The sequence below is a fragment of the Phaenicophaeus curvirostris genome, chromosome 6, assembly GCF_032191515.1.
Source record: "Phaenicophaeus curvirostris isolate KB17595 chromosome 6, BPBGC_Pcur_1.0, whole genome shotgun sequence".
NCBI lineage: Eukaryota > Metazoa > Chordata > Aves > Cuculiformes > Cuculidae > Phaenicophaeus > Phaenicophaeus curvirostris.
In genome coordinates, this window is record NC_091397.1 from 23,228,908 (window position 1) to 23,249,496 (window position 20,589).

At 39.5% G+C, this 20,589-nt stretch overlaps 1 protein-coding gene across 6 annotated transcripts in view; it reads left to right on the plus strand.

Annotated features, from left to right (window-relative positions):
- Positions 1-20,589, plus strand: part of ADAM22 (ADAM metallopeptidase domain 22) — a 137,314-nt gene that overhangs the window by 63,400 nt on the left and 53,325 nt on the right. For all 6 annotated transcript variants that reach the window (XM_069859592.1, XM_069859586.1, XM_069859587.1 and 3 more), the window contains exons 4-7: positions 359-425; positions 14,461-14,543; positions 19,042-19,105; positions 19,754-19,823. In XM_069859592.1, the coding sequence (XP_069715693.1) occupies positions 359-425; positions 14,461-14,543; positions 19,042-19,105; positions 19,754-19,823 (284 nt within the window). The remainder of the gene's footprint in view (positions 1-358; positions 426-14,460; positions 14,544-19,041; positions 19,106-19,753; positions 19,824-20,589) is intronic.

Below are 20,589 nucleotides of genomic sequence, written 5' to 3' on the forward strand. Positions count from 1 at the left end.
TTCTTCTGCTTTTTTCTTTTTTTTAAAGTTCACCTAGCCTCCTTACAGTTCACTTTTGGCATCAAATAGAAAAGTACCTTGAATTGAAATCATTGTCAGTGGCTGGTTTTGCACTTTCTGTGAAGAACCCCCACCTCAGTTTTTCTCATCCCACCTTCTGGTATTACATATCAATGTATCCCATGCACTGTGTAACTACCTTGGACATGGTTGTTTTATCGATTTTTATGAACATTTTAGGAAGAGTATCCTGCAAGTTTTGCCCTTTTCAAATGTAAGTGTTTAATCAGTGCTTGCTGAGACAAGGTGCAAGAACACATGCGTCAGGCTTATAATTCTTTATTTCTTCTTCTTGCAGTGACCTGCTGTCTTCTGAATATATTGAGAGGCATATTGAGCCAGGTGGGAAGACAGTGGAAGTTAAAGTAAGAATTTCCTTTTTATACTTTGGGGTTTTTTTTCTAATTTGCTTTGCTTTTGATGTTAATGCAAACGTACCTATTTTCTTGAAAGAAGGGCTATCTGCTTTTTCAGGTGATTTGTTTTACTGTTCTGAGACAAGCATGTTTCATGTCTCCTAACTTTTTAGCTTTTTAAATAAGACAAACTTTATGGGACAAGGTTGTACATTAATGTTTATATCAAAATGGTATCCATGAAAGATGTATGTATGATAGTTGTTTTTAGTGATAAATATATTTCGCTTTTGATGCCTGTTGAAGAAAATATTTTTGTTTTGGTAGCAAACATTTCCTTGTGTTACTAAACCCCAACTTGTTGTTTGGGTTGTTTCTAATGAGCTGCTTTGTACATTTGAGAATAGCAACATTTATTGTATAGTAGTGCTAAATTTCTAGTCACTGTCTTGAATTGTAGAGGTTTCTTTCTCTGGATGATTTTTGGTGAGATGGCTACAAAATCCTGGTTGTTGCGGTTGTCTTCTGTGCTATATCCCACTGCCTTTACGGAAGTCTTCTGATATTTGTATTGCAACATAAGAGAGTTTTCTTAAGGATCTTTGGAAAATATTTTGTAGATGTCATATATAAAATCACTGTAGCTTATATAAAATGTGCATAAATGTGATATATATTGTGCATAATGGAAACTTTTTAGATTTGCCTATCAGATTAACTTTTGTTCAAAGTTTACATTTTATTAAAAAAACCCCTGAAGTCTTACTAAATGAGAGATAGCCTAAATACCCTGAAACAAATGTGTTAACCTCTGTAATGTGAAAGTGGAAGTGGCAATGGACAAAGCAATCCTTTAGTCACTGAGTAGCTGTCCTTTAGTTTATTCCTTTCTAGTGTTGCAAACTTGGAATCTGCTTTTGTTTTACTCTCTAATAATAGTCTGCATACATTATTAGATTGAGGCAAACACATACGTGTTCCATTAAATTGTAAAGACTAATTTCTCAGTCAACCATCTTCTGCAATCAGGAAGTCTTGACTCAGATTCAGAATATGAGTCAAAGCAGAAATAAGGATAATAGCTCATATTAATAAGAATAAAACAATCCATTTGTCTGTGTCAAGGTATATATGCAAGTTAGCTAAATTAATCTATCTGAGTCCCATCACTGAATTAGGACAGATCTGTTTCTGATGACTAAGCCTTAATCAAGCAGGGAAATGTTTGAAATCAGTAGCTCTTCACATGTAAGTGCAGTTTAATTGCATGAGGAAGAGACAGGAGGTTCGGGCCTTTCATAAAATGTTTTCTGGGCAAAACATCTCCCACTCTCCGGGGTCCCAGAGGTAATTTCCCCTTCAGTTTGCTGCCATGGAGGGTCATGCTATACCTTCAGGGATGACTACCGCTGCCTTGCTCAGTACTCTGAAATCTGCCCCAAGTAGAGAACCAGTGTTGCTGCATTGATCTTGATGCTCGAGATTAACTGAACTGGGAGTGAAAGATTACAAGTTTGCGCTGCGAAGGAGGGATGTTGCTGCTTGAGTGATGTGCTTCCTGCTCCATGCTGCCTTCTGTATTGCAGGCTGGGGCGTGTGGAGGGGGAGGCACTTTGATACCCTCCTCACCCATCGCTCTGGGAGTTTGGTAGGCAGCAGTCCTATAGAAGTGTGCCAGAAAGGGAATGTGTATTTTTTGCTTATTTTGCTGCATCTGAGTGCTTGGGACTGGAGAAGAGGCAAGCAGCTGCTCCAACAAAATATCCTGAAGAGCCCATCAGCTGCAGTCAGGCACGTTTTCAGAAAAGTTCACAAATCAAAAGATTTTTGGAAGAGTGCAGGCTACTGAGTACAACTTGATGCCAGACACTGAGTGAGTCTAATTTGAATATCCAACAGCTGTTTAAAAGTAAAATTGGTTCCCACTGATCCCAGCCAGTGTTTTTCAGAGCACCACTAAAGTGCCCTGGAGAGCCCTGTTTGTTGAACAGTTTTGAAAAGCCCAACAGTATCTGTTTTGTATTTGAGAAACCGAACTCTGGTTTTACATGAGGTGTTTTGAAAATCTTTTTGCAAATAAAAGAATTTTTCATGATGGTGATTTAGTGCCTTCAGTTTCTGTGGAAACTACCATAATTGATAAAACCACCTTTAAAATGGTACTTACAATGAGCACTAGGTAAAGTATCATTATTATACTAGATTTTAGGGATTATGCAGATTTCTTACTTATTTAAAAATAGCTAGTAAAACATATTATATTGCAAAATATGCACTCTGCTACGCAGCATATTCTTAAGCAGAAGTAAGATAAGAAGTATTTCAGAAAGGAGACAGGTTTCTATCAGTTACTTCAATGTGCTGCTTTTCACCCACCTCTTTGTGATTTATCTTTGGCTGTAGGCAGAAACAGAGGCGGCCTGGCGACATCTCTTTTGCTGCTTCGGTGGGAGTAATGGTGACAGGAAGAAAATGTCCATCTGCCATCCATTGCCAGCTGCAGGCTTTCAGCAAGCCTGTTTATACAGCAAAAGGGCCGCCTCTGTTCTTGGCCTTCTTAGTGATGTAAAGACAGGTGTATTTTAAAATATATATATATTTCCTTGTTACATTTCAGTGCACGAATACTGCACAAACACACAAATAGTCAATGCTGCTGTTGCGCCATCAGAAGTATGGGAGAAGACAGAAGTTTTGAATTGCTGTGGGAAGGCAGCTGTACCTACACTCAGCAGTCTGGGAAAGTTACAGGCATGGATGTGTCCGGGAAGCAGATGCCTGCCTTGGCTCATAAGTGATGTAGAATTGATAACTCCTTTTGCAACTCCTCCCCCTCTCCATCTCCTCCCTGTAAAAGTTCCTGTGCTGTAAAATACATATGGATCTTCTGCTGTTACTTCGGATGATTCAGAGAGGAGAGGGGGGCAGGGAAATGGAGAAACATTCAGATCATTAAAAATTCCACTTTGAAGGACAAAAGGAGGAGAATCCTCAGTTTAATACACTTTTTTATTATAAGAGAAAGTTGAATTACATTTGATGCTGCATAATTTGTTAATACATTGGACCATTGTGAAGGTGGAGCATGTTACAAAGATTTTTGCAGGGTACCATCATTTGGCAGCTGCAGAAGAGAGACTTCTCTGTGAGATGTCCTTGTTGATTTGGCACAGTTAGGCAGCACCTAAGATATTCTTATTAAACCAGCAGCAATGTGAGGTGCTTAAGAAAAACAAAACAAGGTAGGTCTTTGAGTTATTTCAGTGTTTCCCCCAACACCCTCCTTTGCTTTAGATTATGTCTCTGACTGCTAGGGAAGCAGCAGTATTGGCCTAAATTCCCTCTGGTAGCAAAGAGAATAATCAATTAATAAGAAAGAGAAAAACCCTTCATGCATTACCTTTTCCTGATTGTGTCAGTCCAGCTCATCCTATGCTCACAGCACATAAATACACAACTCGTGTATACTTAATGTTGCTGCAGTATATCTCTCTGTCCTTTTATCTCCCTCTCTCTCTTTTTTTGGGTTATCATTCTGTCACTAATGCTGTCAGTGAGATGAAAGGCAAAATCCAGCTATAGTTGCGATTAATTCACATTGCTAGATTTTTCTCCATCAGAAGGAACAACTTGTATCTACTCAGTGACGTTTTCTCATATAAAATATTTCAGTTTTCCTCTTGGAGAGTGTAGAAATAAATATTTCTGCCTGTATTACCCCAAAACATTGGATAATTCATTGAGTTCTTACAAAATCGCTTTCTGAAAAAAATTAAGCAATGAAAATAATTCAGATCCCAGTCAGAGAAGTTGAACAAGTAGAATTGTGATAGATAATTTTTTGGTGGCATGTTTAAATATAACTAAAAGGAACTATATTTCATAGGCAATCCTAAAATTCTTAAGTGTGGTGGTGTAAACAAAGTATGTGTATTGTGGGCACAAAATTACAGCAAGAATGCTCACAGCATAGAATGATGTTGCTTTTTGCTTCTACTTCACAGCATGTTTATAATGATAGTGTCAAAGAACATGAATGGAGAAATATTAAATGCTAGCTACCGCTTTTCTCCATTGTGGTGTTGATGGAGAAGCTTTTGCCAAACTTGCGCAAAGCTTAAGATTTTTCTGTCTCAAGCTGTGCTGAGCCATATTGCTGGCCCCTGCAGTGCTCAGCTGCTGCCTGTGCAGCAGTGAGCACCGGCAGGGCAGTGCCTGCTGCCTTCCTCCAAACCACCCGTGGCCGCCCTCTCGAGCTGGGGTGCCCCAGCATGGCATTGAGCTCTTCAGTGGCTCTAGCAAAAGTGCCATCATTGCAGTTGGGGGAATGAGGGTTGTGGGACAAATGTGTTTTAATGCTGCGTGGCAAAGCAGAGCCCTTAGTTTGCAAATATAATCATTATTTCCTTCTGTTATGTGCATTGTTTGGCTAGTAGTGTGCACAAAATGTCTGTTAACTGTAGCTTACAGGTATTTTAATGCCTGTGCACAAGAGGGGAAAATTATTGTTCTTCATTGCCTTGCTGTGTTTAAAGTCTCAGCTTGTATGCTGCGATGTGTATTTGAAGGGCTCTTTAAAAGCCTCTTTTTAGAAAAATAATATAGAAGGCAGAAAAACACCAGAATCTTGAAAGGCCAGAGAGGATTATGGACCCTTGACATAAGGGGTGTTGTGTTTTGTGTTGAACCTCCTTCTTCAAGTCTAATCTGCTCAAGAAGTTGTTAAGATACAGTCCCTTGACTGAGGGCAATGTCTGTATCTGTCATGCCTTAGTGGCTGTGTTTGATATGACCTTACCCTAAGTAGCATTCCAACATTTTGCTGTGTCATCACAGGTATAAACAGATCATTAAGCTACAATAATTTGTGGTGCAGCCAGTGAGCAGGTAGTTTTTATCATTGACTGGTGAGACTGCACCTGGAATCCTGTGTTCACTTCTGGGCCCCTCACCACAAGAAGGATGTTGAGGCTCTGGAGCGAGTCCAGAGAAGAGCAACGAAGCTGGTGAAAGGGCTGGAGAACAGGCCTTATGAGGAACGGCTGAGAGAGCTGGGGTTGTTTAGCCTGGAGAAGAGGAGGCTGAGGGGAGACCTCATTGCTCTCTACAACTACCTGAAAGGAGGTTGTGGAGAGGAGGGTGCTGGCTTCTTCTCCCAAGTGACAGGGGACAGGGCAAGAGGGAATGGCCTCAAGCTCCGCCAGGGGAGGTTCAGACTGGACATCAGGAAATATTTTTTCCCAGAAGGGGTCATTGGGCACAGGAACAGGCTGCCCAGGGAGGTGGTTGAGTCACCTTCCCTGGAGGTGTTTAAAAGACAGGTGGATGAGGTGCTGAGGGGCATGGTTTAGTGATGGATAGGAATGATTGGACTCAGTGATCCAGTGGGTCTTTTCCAACCTAATGATTCTGCATGTGATTCTGTTTCCAGTCTTACAGCAAGTTACTTCTAACAGCATCTTTAGGTTTGAGGGCATCCACTGTCTGAGCTCCATGGAAGAATCTCTTAATATTTCTTCAGCTTTTGAAAACTCAACTGTTTTGCAATCAAAGAGGAAGGCATTTCAACTTACCACAAAAGCCCATATGCTAAGCTGGTTTTCCTGTGAGGGATTACATTTTCTTCCTGAAAACCAGAGCCCCGGTTGAGGTGGCAGGAGGGATGGAAGGGGAGTGCAGGGAGGCTCTGCCCTGGGAGGCTAGAGCCCAGGCCTGGTGGCGAGCTGTGTGCGCATGTACCTGGAGCTTGCATAACCTGATGATGAGCCCCTGAGGGACAAAAGAAACTGAAAAGGAATAAATCATAAATAATGCAGGAATTACACATGCCTAGTTCTGACAGGGCTTTTCCGGCAGTGTCCAGAGACTAGAGAAGCTGTTAGTACCAGAAGAATTACTCTCTTGCTTGTTTGAGAGAAGATTTTGAATAAGGGTTCCTGTAACATCGTCAGAGCTCCTCTCCCCAACTCCCTCAACAGAGCTCTGCTTGCCTCTTGGCAAATTATTAAGAAATCTAGGCTATAATCTACTTTTTAGTGACAGCAACTACTAGCCAAAGAAGAGCTGACAGGGAGCCTGTGAACCTGACACAGTTTAGCAGGGGATTCCTGCAAGGTTGATCTTCAGACTGCTCTCATCAAATATTTTCATTAATGACTTGCATAAAAAAAGATATTTGCATAATAATGAAATTTGCTAGGAGTACAAAACTGGGAAACATTGCACTCTGGAGAAGGATCAGATGGAGAACTGGCTATGTTTGACTAGTGGAGTAAATAAAAATTGAATGAAATTGGATAGAACAAATGCCAACTTCTTTCACTTAGGGACTAATTATAGGTGGGTTTGCTGTACAATAGGATTTCATAAACTGAAAGTTCCACAAGAAGATGATGATCAGAGTGGAGCAGTGGAGCAGGAAATGGCTGTATGGTTCAGACCTTATAGGATGCTGCAATTGCAAGGGGAACTACAGTCCCAGAGTATACTGGTCAAATTACTTCCTGCAAATTTTGGCTAGAATTAATGTTACTGTATGTGCCCTGATGAAGAGTTGCAAAATTTAAAAATTTGTGTGTAGTTTCAGTTACTCTGGACACCTTTCTTCATCAGTATCATGCTGCCCCACTGAGTTGATAGGCAATGAGAAATATCTCACTTTTCTGTTTTAGCATTGTTTGATTTATGAAGGCAATTCTGTTGTGGTTCAGTGGTATTCTCTTGTGGGGTACTAAGGCAAGATAACCAGCCATTGTATATAATCCATTTGCTGGACCTAATGGTCCTGCAGGACAGCACTTTTAATGTATATTTAAATTAACTTTTTTTTTTTTATATGCTTATCTGCTTACTATTACTAGCTTACTTTCTATGTGCATCCTGCTACAAAGAAGGAGGAAATGAAAAGTGGCAGCTTTCAATATTAGGAGTCCTTCCCAGGACATGTTTTTGAATATACTACACTAGAATGAGTCTCAGATCATGACTCAGAGAATCTTACATGCTTAATTATCTTCTTTTCCTTTTAATTGTGACATAACAAAATAAATCCAGTGTTTTTAACTAGTCCTGGAGGGGAAGAAAACTGTCAGAAAGTAGAAGCCATTGAGATCTTAAAATTTACATCCCGTTGCAGATATGGGCCCCATTGATGAAGTCCTGGTTCTGCTGAAGTGAGAAGCCAGAGTCAGGCTTAGAGTTAGGGTTAGAGTTGTCCCTATGGAGAGCTGGCTGTGGAGAGTTGTCCTAGATCCCCCTCTTGAGTATTCTGCTACAGTTTTCACATGCTCTAGAGGAAAGGCACCAGTCCAGTGGGTGAATTTGCAGAAAAGTCCTACAAGACTGTGCACCTCATGAGTTATTTTCCATGAGTGACGACATGCAGCATGCACAGGCAGTGGTTGGCATCAACCAAGCGTTCTGGAAACTCAGACCATGCAAATACTGAGTATAGCTATGAGAAATTAAATACTGCCTTAACATTAAAGAACATTTAATCCCTTTGTAGATGCTCTTATTAAAAAATAAAACTATCTTTTTGGATTTAACTTAATCCCTTTGTGGAGGAATTAAGCTAAGCAAACTGGAGTGGCTGTACTTCCAAAAGAGCACTTCCAAGCAAGATTTCAGTGTGCTTTAGTTCGACATCATTACTTACTTGATCTTGACTTTTGTAAATAGTTATGCCTAGACACATGTGTTGTTCTCTGTGGATACCAAACTGGCACTGTATTATGTACAGCAGGTTAATGTTTCTAGATAGAGTCTTGACTTCTGTGAAATTTCACTTAAAGAGGAGTTTCTGTCATTCAGAAGTAATGAACCAATAAGGAAATCTAATTAGTATTTTTCTCTGTTTTACTCAGAACTTTATCTTCTGACTGCCTGGTATCCACATAGGTCCATGCCAACATCTCTGCTTCTGTGTTGTGTTTTAGTAATCTTGTACGTCATGTGCTTATAACTTGGCTTCAGGCTCAGGGCAGGCTGATGAACTGACATATAAGTATGGGTACTTTATAAAGAATTTTCATATAGTCTTTTGAAACATTTGCTCCCTTTTCCCTCTGTACAGGCATGCAGGAACAAGGCAAAAAAGACTGTCATTAAAATTATTTGTATACCACAACTCAGAGACACTAGGCACTGCTACAAGAGCTGACTTTAATAAAGACAGCAGAGTAGGCAGCAGGAAAGGTAACCAACCCTGTTCTCCTCAACTTTATCCAGCAGCTGATAATTAAAATAATCTTCTCTTACACCAAGGTAAGGCAAGGCAAGACAAGAGACTGTTTCCCCAGCAGATGTTAAGGCAGCTCCCAGACCAGATGGCAGTGTGCTGGCATGGGTTCTCTGTCCACACCCTGCAGCTACATTTGTTGAGCATCTTCTCTTGTAGCTACTGGGCGGTAAACAAAAGCCTCATTTGGCCTCTGAACTGTGAAGCTGGGCTGATAGCACATGCCATCTGCTGAAAGTGCCTACCAGGGGTCACCAATGGCAGTTGGACTGAGTCGCCTGTGTGCAGAATCCTGTCACGTACACATGTCTATGTTTTTAAAAGTGCTGCCAACAGTCTTTAAACATGGACATTTTGTGGAGAAGCCTTAGAGGTGGTGATGCTTCATCCTAATTTTGGAATCCATATTTCTGATTTTAGAATCTGAAATAGTGTTACAACCTAAGGTTACTACAGCACGCCAGCTCTGAGTTATGTGAGTACATGTGATAGCTGTCCTACAAAGGGAGGGCACTGTTCACATTTTCAGAACAGTTGTCTTTCAAAACTCTACAGTACACTGTGGCTACGTCCAGAGACCTACTCTGGAAAGCTGTGATACCAGCGTCCCTGGAGTTGTTACTGAGCTGTTACTGCCCAAGGCTCTGCTGCAGGACAGCACAGCCCCCAGCCGGGCCCCTGCATTTGCTGAAGCTCATCATTTAAAACAGATATGTCTCTCCATGTAGTTACACAGATCAGAATGCTATTTTGACTTGCCTACTTAAAATAGAAACTTATCTGCCACAGAGGTCACCAAGAGGTTGTGCATTTCCTTCTCCTGCTGGCTTTTCTTGTGTGGTCTTGGTTGTCACTGGGTCAAAACTTGTGCAGCATCAATAATTTGTAAATAGGTATAAATTATTACAAAGGAGACAGTTTTAAAACTAGTGACCCACAATCTGTAGCTCTTTAGAAAGCTAATTGTTATCCAGCATTTCACAGAATGGTGGCGTGGTCATTAGCTGGCCTTTTGGGAGCCTTTTGCTGCAAGGAAAGAGGAAGCTGTGTTACTAGGATCTGAACTAGACCAGCAATCTCCTTTGCTTTGGATTAATGGTGTTAAAATAGGAATATGTAGCTGCTGGAAGAAGGAAGTTATTAATTTTAGGTTTAGTGACTGACTGTAGCATGAGTTTTAATGGCCAGCACCTCTGCTAATTGCAGAAAATTGCTTACTTAAAGATACGATGTCAGTTGTTATTTGAAAGCAGATGAATACGCATCCTTAATTTTCTTCCCCTGGGAAGGTTGTAGTGTCTTTGAGGTGAATAACAAACACTGTCAGTGCATGGTCAACAGATGCTTTCTTCACTGAGACTGCAGAGGAAAGTGAGCCACTGCCATCACTGACTGTCGTGGCTGTTCTTTGCTTTACTTATTTCCCCCCTTTACTGTGAATGCTGGGTAGTGTGTTTTTTCTCTCATGTTTTCTCAGCAGCTGGTGCATCTCTGGGCAAGGACAAATGATCTTAAAGGACAGAAATGGGGACAGATTTTACTTATATTGCTAATAACTCTTCCTGCTCATTTTTTAGCATCTTTGCCACACTGCCTACCCAGAGAGGCTGCTGGGAAACTCAGACTAACACGGGCAAAAAATGTTCCATGCTGGTTGACAAGGAGCTGTCGCAGTTCACAGGAAAAGATACCCCTAATTCAGGATTTTGCTATAATTACCCAACTTCAGTATCAAGATGAAGATTAAGTCATAAACTGGCTGCTATCATAATGATTTGTTTTAACTGACCCTGGGGTCAATTCTGATTATTTTTTGTTGTTGATTGGACTTTATTAGATTTTTAGCTCTCCAAATCAATAGACTTCTTATTAAATATCTATATATTCTGTATTCCTCTTGGAAGCAACTATTAAGGCTGAGAGGTTTCATCAAGGAAGGAGAACTTAATGAACTGAGGAAGTGGACAACTGTGTGCCATGAAAATTGGCAGGAAATTTGCCTTATGTCATGCCAACCACAGCACGAAGAGTGACTGTATGCCTTGTGAAGGCAAAAACATTGAACTTTTCTCTGCTGTAGCATTAGACTGCCTTTGGGCTGAGCATGTGTGTATGCTGCACGCCTATGTATCAGGCACTGTCACCAGGCTGACCTTGTCTTGTAGGAGACAAAGCTGACAAAGGCCAATGTGGAGGTTTGATTTGCTGAGATACGCAATTATTGCCTGGTTTTGGGGAGCAGAGGGGGACTCCAAGTAGGTACAGGAAACCAATAGCTGTTCACAAAACACCCTTGATTCTTTGCACTAAACTGCTGTTGATAATGGTGCTTAATTCATCTCTTGGGGGAAGTCGTAATTTTCATATGGGACCAGAATATTTTTAGGAAAAACTGAAGATTTTTTTCAGCTCCTATCTCACTGCTACAGATATCAATAGAGAAGAGTGACAACTCCAGTCTTTCAGTCACTGTTTACAAGAGCAGAGTAAAATACAGATATGATGGTTATGCTTAGTCTTTTGATAGTCTTAGATCTCCCATATACTGTGATTCTTCCTGTAGTACAGTGTATTTTATTGCAGCACCTGCTATAAAGGAGCTTTAGTACATATCAAAACTGTGAGGATTTCATCCTCTAATGATTGGACTTGATGATCCAAGAGGTCTTTTCCAACCTGGTGATTCTATGATACCGTGATCCTCAGTACTACAGGGAGACAAAAACAGTTAACTTCTTGTCCAGAATTACATGTGCTCCAAAGAAAACCTTGACTGTTAGGGTCTCTTCCGCTGTCTTGATTCTCAGTACAGAACCACTCCCAGCCTTTGTAGCTTTAAGTGCGTCTCTCATAGGTTTTGTTGACTGATGAAAACGAGTCTCCCAAAAGTACAATATACAATTTTTACCGTCCCTGCCACGCGTCACATGTTATTGACATGTTTTATCCACTTGAAACACTCTTAAGCAGTCACCCCTCCGGAGCCATCCAGTATTGCTCCCATCTCTTATTTCCTTGCTCAGATTATAACAATACTCAGAACTACATTTAGGAGTGTTCTGACAGCAGAATATCTTAGGCTGAGGAATTAAAAAAACCTCAATGCACCATGAGTGCATCAGGTACTTGGAAAAAGATATTTTCTTTTAAACTCCTTAAATTTTATTAACTGGCTTGAGGTAATGTACATTATGTTGATAAGAACATAAGTCCATGTGTAAACAATATCCCCCAGATGTTAGCATATAGAAATAAATGTTGTTGTTGTGGTAAGAATTGGTCCCTGAGACTGAGAAGATAAGAATTATATTTCTGTCTCCATTAGAATTACTGTGAACTTCGGTCGCTCAATGAGTTGAATTGGTTTGATTAAATAGAATGGAATTTGTGTGTCTGAGTTGTGTTTTTCCTAGGCAAGAATTTAGAACTGTTTTTCTTAGGTTTTTGTTTTCTAGATCTGTATGCATAAAAGTTTGTTTATGGATTTATTATAAAATAAATTAATTTGGAGGTGCCATCATGAGGCATTTATTTGATTCTCATTAAGAAGATCAAAGCACACTTTTGAGGCACAGACTTGGATTTTTAATATGAAAAAAACGTGTTTCTCCTGGATACGAAGACATGGTTTTGCGAACTAATGGAGCCTGAGATTCTACTTCTGGTACATATTAGCTACATTTTCTAAGTACAAATCAATTTTTCTGCTTACTCCAAATTTCTTCCACAGCTAGAGCTCTGTGCGACTCCCTATTGAGCCTTTTCAGTATTATTCCCATATTCATGTGCTTACTCTAAATCTTTTACAGGAATACTACTGCAAGAGTTCTGTTTAGAGAGTATTTTATGTCTCATAAGGTTTTAGAGCATCCTTATAGTTTGATTGTTATTAGATTACTGGACTCTCTCATTGTTTACTTTCTATTCATATATGTTCTGGAAAGACATTAAAGCCTTAAGGAGTACTGTGATTCTATGGTGGAGGACAATCCTACAGATTGCAGGAAAGGAAATCTTAAATGAAGAGAGCTTAAAGTAATGAAGATATAGGAAGTAGGTAGGTGTGAAGAAGGAGAACAAAACAGAGAAAATGAGCCAAAGTTTCAGGTCAAACAAATTAAAATATAGTCTATCTAAAATCCCATGTGACTTCGGTTGGTGGCTAAAATGCGTGTGAGTGCAAAGCAGAAACTCAAACCATCTCCTTTTCATTTGTACTCTGTCTGAGTACTTGACACTTGACAGTCTTGAGAAAAGCTGGTCGAGGCACAATGGCTTTTATGTCTTCCACCAGACACCCCGCTATAGCCTGGTATGGAGGGTCAGCCCCAGAGCTTCTCACAGACATGAGCGAGATAAACACCCGCACAAGCTGCTGAACATTACCTGCATTTAGCAGGTAGCATTCAGTAGTGTTTTCCTGCAGACATCTCCGGTGTGCTGCACTGAGTGCTTTGGGGTCCAGCAGCAGCACAGCATGTGTGAATGCTCCAGAGAAGATTTGGAGGGGGAGCTAACGACTTCCAATGACCAGGTTGAGATCAGGGATTTTCCTGACAAACAGGCCCTTATACTTTCTTAAGGAGAGCACCTCAAAATAAGAGGCACTCTATCACAGTTGCTTTCAAAAATAGTTTGCATGCCTTGTAGGAAACAGAACAGGTTTTCCTGATCCGAACACAAAAATACTCAATATTCTATATGTTTTCTTGCCTTTTGCCTGATTTTGATGTTTTTTTTCATACTTGAAAAATAAAATCCAAGTGCATGTAATGTCACGTCTAAAATGACAGTGCAATGCATCATGCAAGTGACTGCTAGCTTCTGAAAAAGCAGTAATAGTAATGCTTTTCCCTCCCTTCAGTAAATGGGCATAAATATTTACATGGCTGAGTGCATTAAGCTAGGTAGATTATTCATGTATTTGCTGGTAAGGAATAGAAATAGTGAAGTGCTGTTGGGTGTGGGGGGTAAGCACTGAAAACTTCCACAGTCGTTTAACCATCAGTAGTGCAGTAATGTAACACAGATGAATTTGTCAAGACACTAATAGGTTAGTTCCTATTAGTAGTAGAGAGTGGCAGTAAGAATTTAAGGAGTGTTAGAATTGTTTTTCTAATTTTGCATACAAATATGGACATTGTGCAATACTGGACACATTCAGTGCATGTATAGTAGGGCTTACTTTGCTATCAGTGTGAGTTCTGTGAAACAGTTGGGGATTTTTTTTATAAGGTCTGCTGCATTTGATTTGAAAGATGCATGTATTATTTGCAGAAGAGAAGAGGTAAATACGAATTTTCATTGTATTCCTTGGTCATACTTAAAGTTTCCATTAGTTTTGAGGGACTAGTTAGCACTTCGAGTCATTGGGTTTTTTTATCAAATATTGTTATTATTTGATAAGCAAACCTTTCTCCTCAGAAGCAGGCAATTGCCATACCCTCAGAGCAGATATCATCTTGTCTGATGTAGTCATGTGTAAACCAGTTGTTGATTCTAAGCCCCCTATTTCCATCTCTTCTCCTCGTCAGTGAAGAAAGATGAGCACTTCTGGAGTCATTTGTCTCTGAAAGCTGTCTCAGGGTGTCAGGGATTTCACACTGAAAATATCTGCATTTGGAGGGGAAGTTGTGGTGTTTGTCTTGGTACCAAACCATGGGTAAAAGGAGATATAGGATGAACACCCTTGTGAGTGATAGTTCTTGGTGCTGTGTCAGTGGGTTGGCAATGTATTTATGAAAAAGCAGTGTGACAGGATGGAGTGTGATACTGTGATTTTACAGTCTCAGTTTCCAATTTCAGGGAGGAGAGCATTGCTATTATCAGGGAGAAATTCGAGGAAATCCTGTATCGTTTGTTGCCTTGTCAACATGCCACGGATTACAGTAAGTCTGCTGTTTGTTTTTACTGGCCTTTGCTTGTTAGTCTTTTAAGCAAAATATAGTTAGTTGTTTATAGTAAAATAAGTGCTATTTGTTTTCCTACTAGTTTGTCACCAATATTAAGTACTCAACAATCTTTAGAGAAAATGGGTTTAATTTGAACCTCACAAAAGCCTGGTTTGTTTTCAGAATTAACTGACAAAGCACACAAGTTTTCTTTCTTTTTTTTTTTTTTTAAACTAAGGACATATGACCGTGACCAGGTATTGTTTGATGATAATTTGTTATAAATGTGGAAGAGACAAAGTGGCTGAAAACATCCTATTCCTCAAGAATAAAACCCACTGCCAGTATTGATATAAACAATTTGGAAATGATGTTCTTTTCTTGTTGCTACAATGATGTATTTTATCTTTCCTGTCTACTCTCTTCGAAAAGGAAAGCGTCAGTTTAGAGCTTCCCTTGTCCTTTCCATTTTCTTCACAAAATTGCTGACCTTAAGCTATCCCTTATGCATGGGATAACACCTTTGATACGGTAAAATACTGGAAAATCTGGAAGAAAAGTTATAAACTTGTGTGATTTTTTTTTTATTAAGTACATCATTTTAGTGATAATATAATTAAAGCATCTGTTATCTGAAGGTTTTATGGACTTGTGTATTGATTGTACAGCTTTTGGACCTCTCTACTTTTGGCACTATTGAAAGGTGTTAGTCAGGTTTTTAGAGCAACCAAGTAACTTCAGTGTCTGTTGACTTGGGGGTTTACGGGATCTTAATGCTTGTGATACTGAGATCAGATTCAAAAGTCACAGCAGCAAGTGAGCTTGTGTGGAAATTATGCCTTTTTCTGAGAAAGCAGGGCTTAGCTAATGGAAATCTTCAGCTTATTTTCTCTCTTTCTTTCTGACTATTCTGTAGTTTTGGTATCACCCATATAAGTACACATATTTAAGTAGTATCTTTCTTTTAAATTTGTTTATTCTTTGTTAGGAAGGGGGAGAATGCATGCAGAAGAATTGTCATCCTTGCTCTTGTCTGATTTACAGCTGTGTTTATCTCTTTTATGATCAAAGTTGAGCAGCTCAAGAAACCTGAGCCCAGATTCAGTATGGACAGTGAACCTAAAAATAGTGGCATTCTAATGTATCCTGAGCCATCACATGGCTTCCATTAGCAGTGATCCATTAGGTGTTTGTCCCTGCTAACTCCTAGGAGAAAAAGCACAAAGGAAGGAGAGCTTGCATATGTCCTTTCCTGCCCTCCTTTTGTGGGTTTGTTGTCAAGACTGACCCTCCTGCTGCTTTGTATTTTTAAATTACCTGACGTTCAAATTGGTCCCTTCTAACATAGTTATGCGATGAAAGATGCATTTTTTCCCCCCATCTCCCCTGTGTAATTCAGCTCTCCCTTGAGAGGTATATTTTTTTTCCCATTTTCCTGATACAGTAAGATTTCAGCTTAGTTATCTTTCACACAAGAAGCCATGTGAAGCTTACTGTAACAAGCTGATAATTCCAGCATCCAATATGAGAAAATGATGTTTTCATGAGCTGTATTGTACTCACATTCTCTGGCATGTCATCTCCATCACTACAGCTAGGTGCTCCACAGTCGACTTTAAATGCTAAGTAATTACTAGCAGCTCACAGCAGCAAGCAGAGCTCCTTAACTCTAACCACAGTTTGGAGTGTCTTGCTAGAATAAAGGAAGCTGGGGACAGTTATTTTCTAAAAGGTATGCAGAGGGCAGGAACTGTTCTTTCATAAATCTTAGGATGCGCATAAGACAGAACAGAGGCTTTAATAGAAAAAAAAGCTTCATACTCCCAAAGTTCATGCTAATCTCCACTCTTATTTATTAATACACTTAGATCTTGGCCAGCAGAATTTTCCATACATGTGAAAAAATGTGGTTTTATACATAAATTGTGAGTCCTGCAGGTAATATCTATGTTGTGGTCTTCCTTTTATGAATTAAATGAATGACTGGCTGGGAGAATTCTTAAAATTTTTTTTTTCCTCTTCCTAATGTCTTTTCTAATGAGTAACGTATCTCTGCCACCTTAACTCCAAGCGAGCCATTTTGTTTGGAGGTTTTTTAAGTGTGGATATGCAGTAACCACAGTTTCCTATGAGTTAACACCAAGAACTCTGAATGCAAACACACTGGTTGCTAGGATATAAATAAGCTATAGTCAGGGACTACTCACAGTCCTGTGTTGAAAGGCGATTTGCACAGACACCAGGTTGATCTATGGTTGTGCTGCCCACTGCTGGTGAATATAAAACCTGCTGCAAATTAGACTTTCTCGACTACAAATTTTGGGGTATTTTGAAGACTACAGATAATAAAAATCCATTTTTTTAAATGGCTCGTGTTTTGCAGTTGCTTTCTCTTCAATACATCTATAAGCACGTGATTTGTTCACAGAGCACTGGACTGTTGAAGTCAGTCAGAAAAGAGCCATGAACACTTTGAGTAGGCAAGTCAGATCTGTAGGCCAGCTGTGACTATTATTCTTGTCGCTGTTGAGTGGCTGATCAGAGGTCAGTGCTGCTAGGTGGAACAGTGGCATGAGAATCTCTTTGCTGACAGTGCTTCATCTTGCAGAATATGCTTAAGAAAAATTGCATTTAGAGGGAAAGGAGTTTTTCCTGATTAAGAGCTGCCAGATGTGCCCAGGTGTCACCTTATTCCCAGGCAAAGAAGCTTCACCGAGTGCTAGAATGTTTACCTTAAGCTGTGTAGACAGTATTTGTTACTGAAGAATAGGCACAGCTTATCTGAAAGGTGAAACATCCTTAAATTGTAGGTATGCTCATATATGTTATACAGTCAGTAACCAACTCAAGCTACTTCTGTGAATGGTTAATGCTGTAAGAGAAGTATGTTCAACAATAGCTACAATGCTTTACAAATTTAATATATGCTTATGTTGTCAGGAACAGAATGACAGTATTTTACTGACTGTGTCTGGTCCTGTTTAGAGTCAAAATAAATTTTACTGGTTGAAAAAAAGAAAGCTGTATAAGAAAAAAGAGAAGTATCTGGGTTTGTAATTTGTAATTCCAGTGGGGGGTTTTTTGATGCCTAAAAGTTTGCTAAAGAGTAATCTAAATAAATAAATAATCTTGCTTTCATGCTGCTGTTATGCACTATGTGCCAAGTTTGAAGTTACAGCTCATATTTATCGTGAAGTCTAAAGCCCGTACTAGTGGCACTTTGAAAGGGACATGCTGATACAGCCTAACCCAACCATGCGTGTATGCCACTGCAATAAAGGCAGAATTATCACAAAATTATGCTGACTTCTTTGAAGATCAGAATGGTAGTGATATAAGAAATGTCCTTTGGTTTTATAGTCTTACAGAGTAGTGTTGGTATCAACACTTGAGCATCCTGCATTTTGTTAAAGACTAAACCTCAGTACTCTCTTTAACTGAGTAACTCTTAATAGAAAGCATCCTTGCAAGAATGTACCTCACCTTTGCTGTACATTTGAGAGGTAATGCGGAAGCATCTGTTGTTACTGTCATAGACTGTTGTCACCCGTTTAAAGAGCCTTAAAACTTCAGTTTGTTCTTAATTTAGAGTTTAACTGTTTTGAAATTTAACATGGAAAATAGGTGACTCTGTGTGTGGGCAAGAAAAGTGGCAGATTCTGAGATACATAGCAGAGTGCATATCATGAATGACTTTCAAATAACTGTGGTTGGGAAGGTTTTATGCTGTTAAGAAAGAGACCTTGCGTACATTGCCAGAACCGTGGGTATGGTAGCAGGCTCAGTCCTCTCTGTCTCATTTCACCACAAGTGATTGGAAGCCTGTCTGGTGGGTTTCCTTATCTTTTTATAATGAACATCATGTAATGTCCATATTTATGTGATAATGCATGTAGACATTAATGTTTCCTAGAAATATAAACTTAAATTAACTCAATTAACTCAAGAAAATACTATCTGTCATAATTATTCTTATTGAGGTGTCCCAAGTACCTTTCTATGCCCAGAAGAGCTCATTATGCCCTTTGTACTGTGTGAGGTTACTGAGGAAAGAATTAGTAAAAACCGTTAAAACCTAAGGATTGATAAAACTTAACAATATTTTTATTTGAGGGAAACTGTGTGCATGTTCCAAATACTCATCTTCCTAAAAGCAAGTCTCTTACTAATCTGTTGCAGGGAGATCTCTCTTGCGTGGGGGTGGGGGATCTGAACTGCATTTTCAGTTGGCTAAATTTGCCAATTTTTGTGATGTTTATATCTGTTGTAGAGGAGCCTTGGGGAAGCAAGAAAAGTCTGTATCACTAGAGAACGTCTTTCTTTCTGAAGTGAAGAAACAAAAGATTGACTCAGAATGACGTTCAGTTCCTGAAACCATTTTGAACTGCTTTTTTGCTAAATATTTAATTTTTTAAAATACATTAACTTCTTAACCTTCAATGTTGCACAAGTATTTGTTTATTAAATCAGTATTTGCATTTCCTACTCTTGACAGTGGGATGTTCTATGATGGAAATCATACTTACCTTATTGAGCCAGATGAAAACTACACTTCAGATGTAAGTAGAAATTACAGTAGTCTTCCTGTGTTGTTTCTTGAATTACAGGCATTCATGTGTACAGAGTAGGTGTAAGGCTCTGAGACCAAAGGGTCACCCCCTTTTCCCCAGCTCATTTACTTAGCGTGAGTCCCCTTCACTAGAAACAAAACTAGACCTCCAAAAAGTAGTCCATGATGTGTGTATATGTGTGCACTCTGTAACACTTCGATGCAGAGTGCAGCATCAGAGCTTGCTTAGAGTCCCTTGGAGTCAGCAGGAGAAGCCTGTGAGTGCCCCTTCCTCTTGTCTGGCACTTCCTGCTCTGGATTTGTTACATCCCTTTCCTCCCGATTCAGCCTCACCTCCAGTTTAGCAGCTCCTGTGATTTTCACTGATGTTCCCTGGGCTGGTCACTTAAGCCTAGCTCTAAGAATGTTCAGCTGCTGCATTTAATGTGCTCAGATATTTCAAATAAAAGATAATTAATTGTTGGTGATCACATCACAGCAGGTAAAAGGAGGAGAGCATGAAGTAATGGTGCCTTGCAACTTTAATGTTCACTAGTGTTGGTGTTGATAACTAAGGACCTTTGGAGCTGTGCGTTTGATGCTCATGAGATGGATTATTTTGTTCAGGTGTAACACATGCAATTATTTGTTGTTTCAGGATGACTTCCATTTCCACTCTGTTTACAAATCCAAGTTGTTTGAGTTTTCTTCGGATGACCTGCCATCTGGTATGATTTCTAAAATTCATAACTACTGACTTGTTTTAGTCTAAGGCCAAATTTGTTATTTGTATTTTATAGGTGATCTTCTGATAGTATGTTGTTTATTTGGATATATCTTCTTTTTCCTGATTAAACAATAAAATCACTGAAGAAAAAAAAGAATCTGGAACACTGAAAGCACTGGAAAAGAACCTGAAGCGCTGAAAAAGCCCTGAATCCAATGTGTCAAACCTCCCCTAGACCTTCAGGTTGTGATGTGTGTTTCTTTCAGCAAGTCATGTGGTACTTTTTAACAAGTATCATAGTGTGAACATAAGTCTGGGAGACAGGAACTTGCCAAATATCGTTGCTGTTCAATGACTCTGTCATCTCCAGTCTATTCAGCATCTTTCACTGGCTGTAGTGTGGGTCATGCATTTCAGTACAAATGAATTTGAGAGCAGAAATGGTTTCAGGTGCTTGCAGTGATGAATTCCATAAACAGTTTCTACTATATGTGGTAGGAGAAGAGGTTTTTAGAAAAATGAGTTTTCATCTGAGAAGTTGGCTTGCTAATTCAAGCTAATATGGCAGTATTTATGGCATATTCCCATTCTGTCAAGGATCTGCCAGTTTTACAGATGTATTTTACTACTCTACAAAATATATCCTAGATAAATAAAACTGTCCTTTGTAGACACTGCCATTTGGATAGAAACCATCTCTAGGCTAATTTGTTCAGGAGAGTTACAGATGTCCACTCAGCATGTTGCAAACTATTTGTCCTATGGTG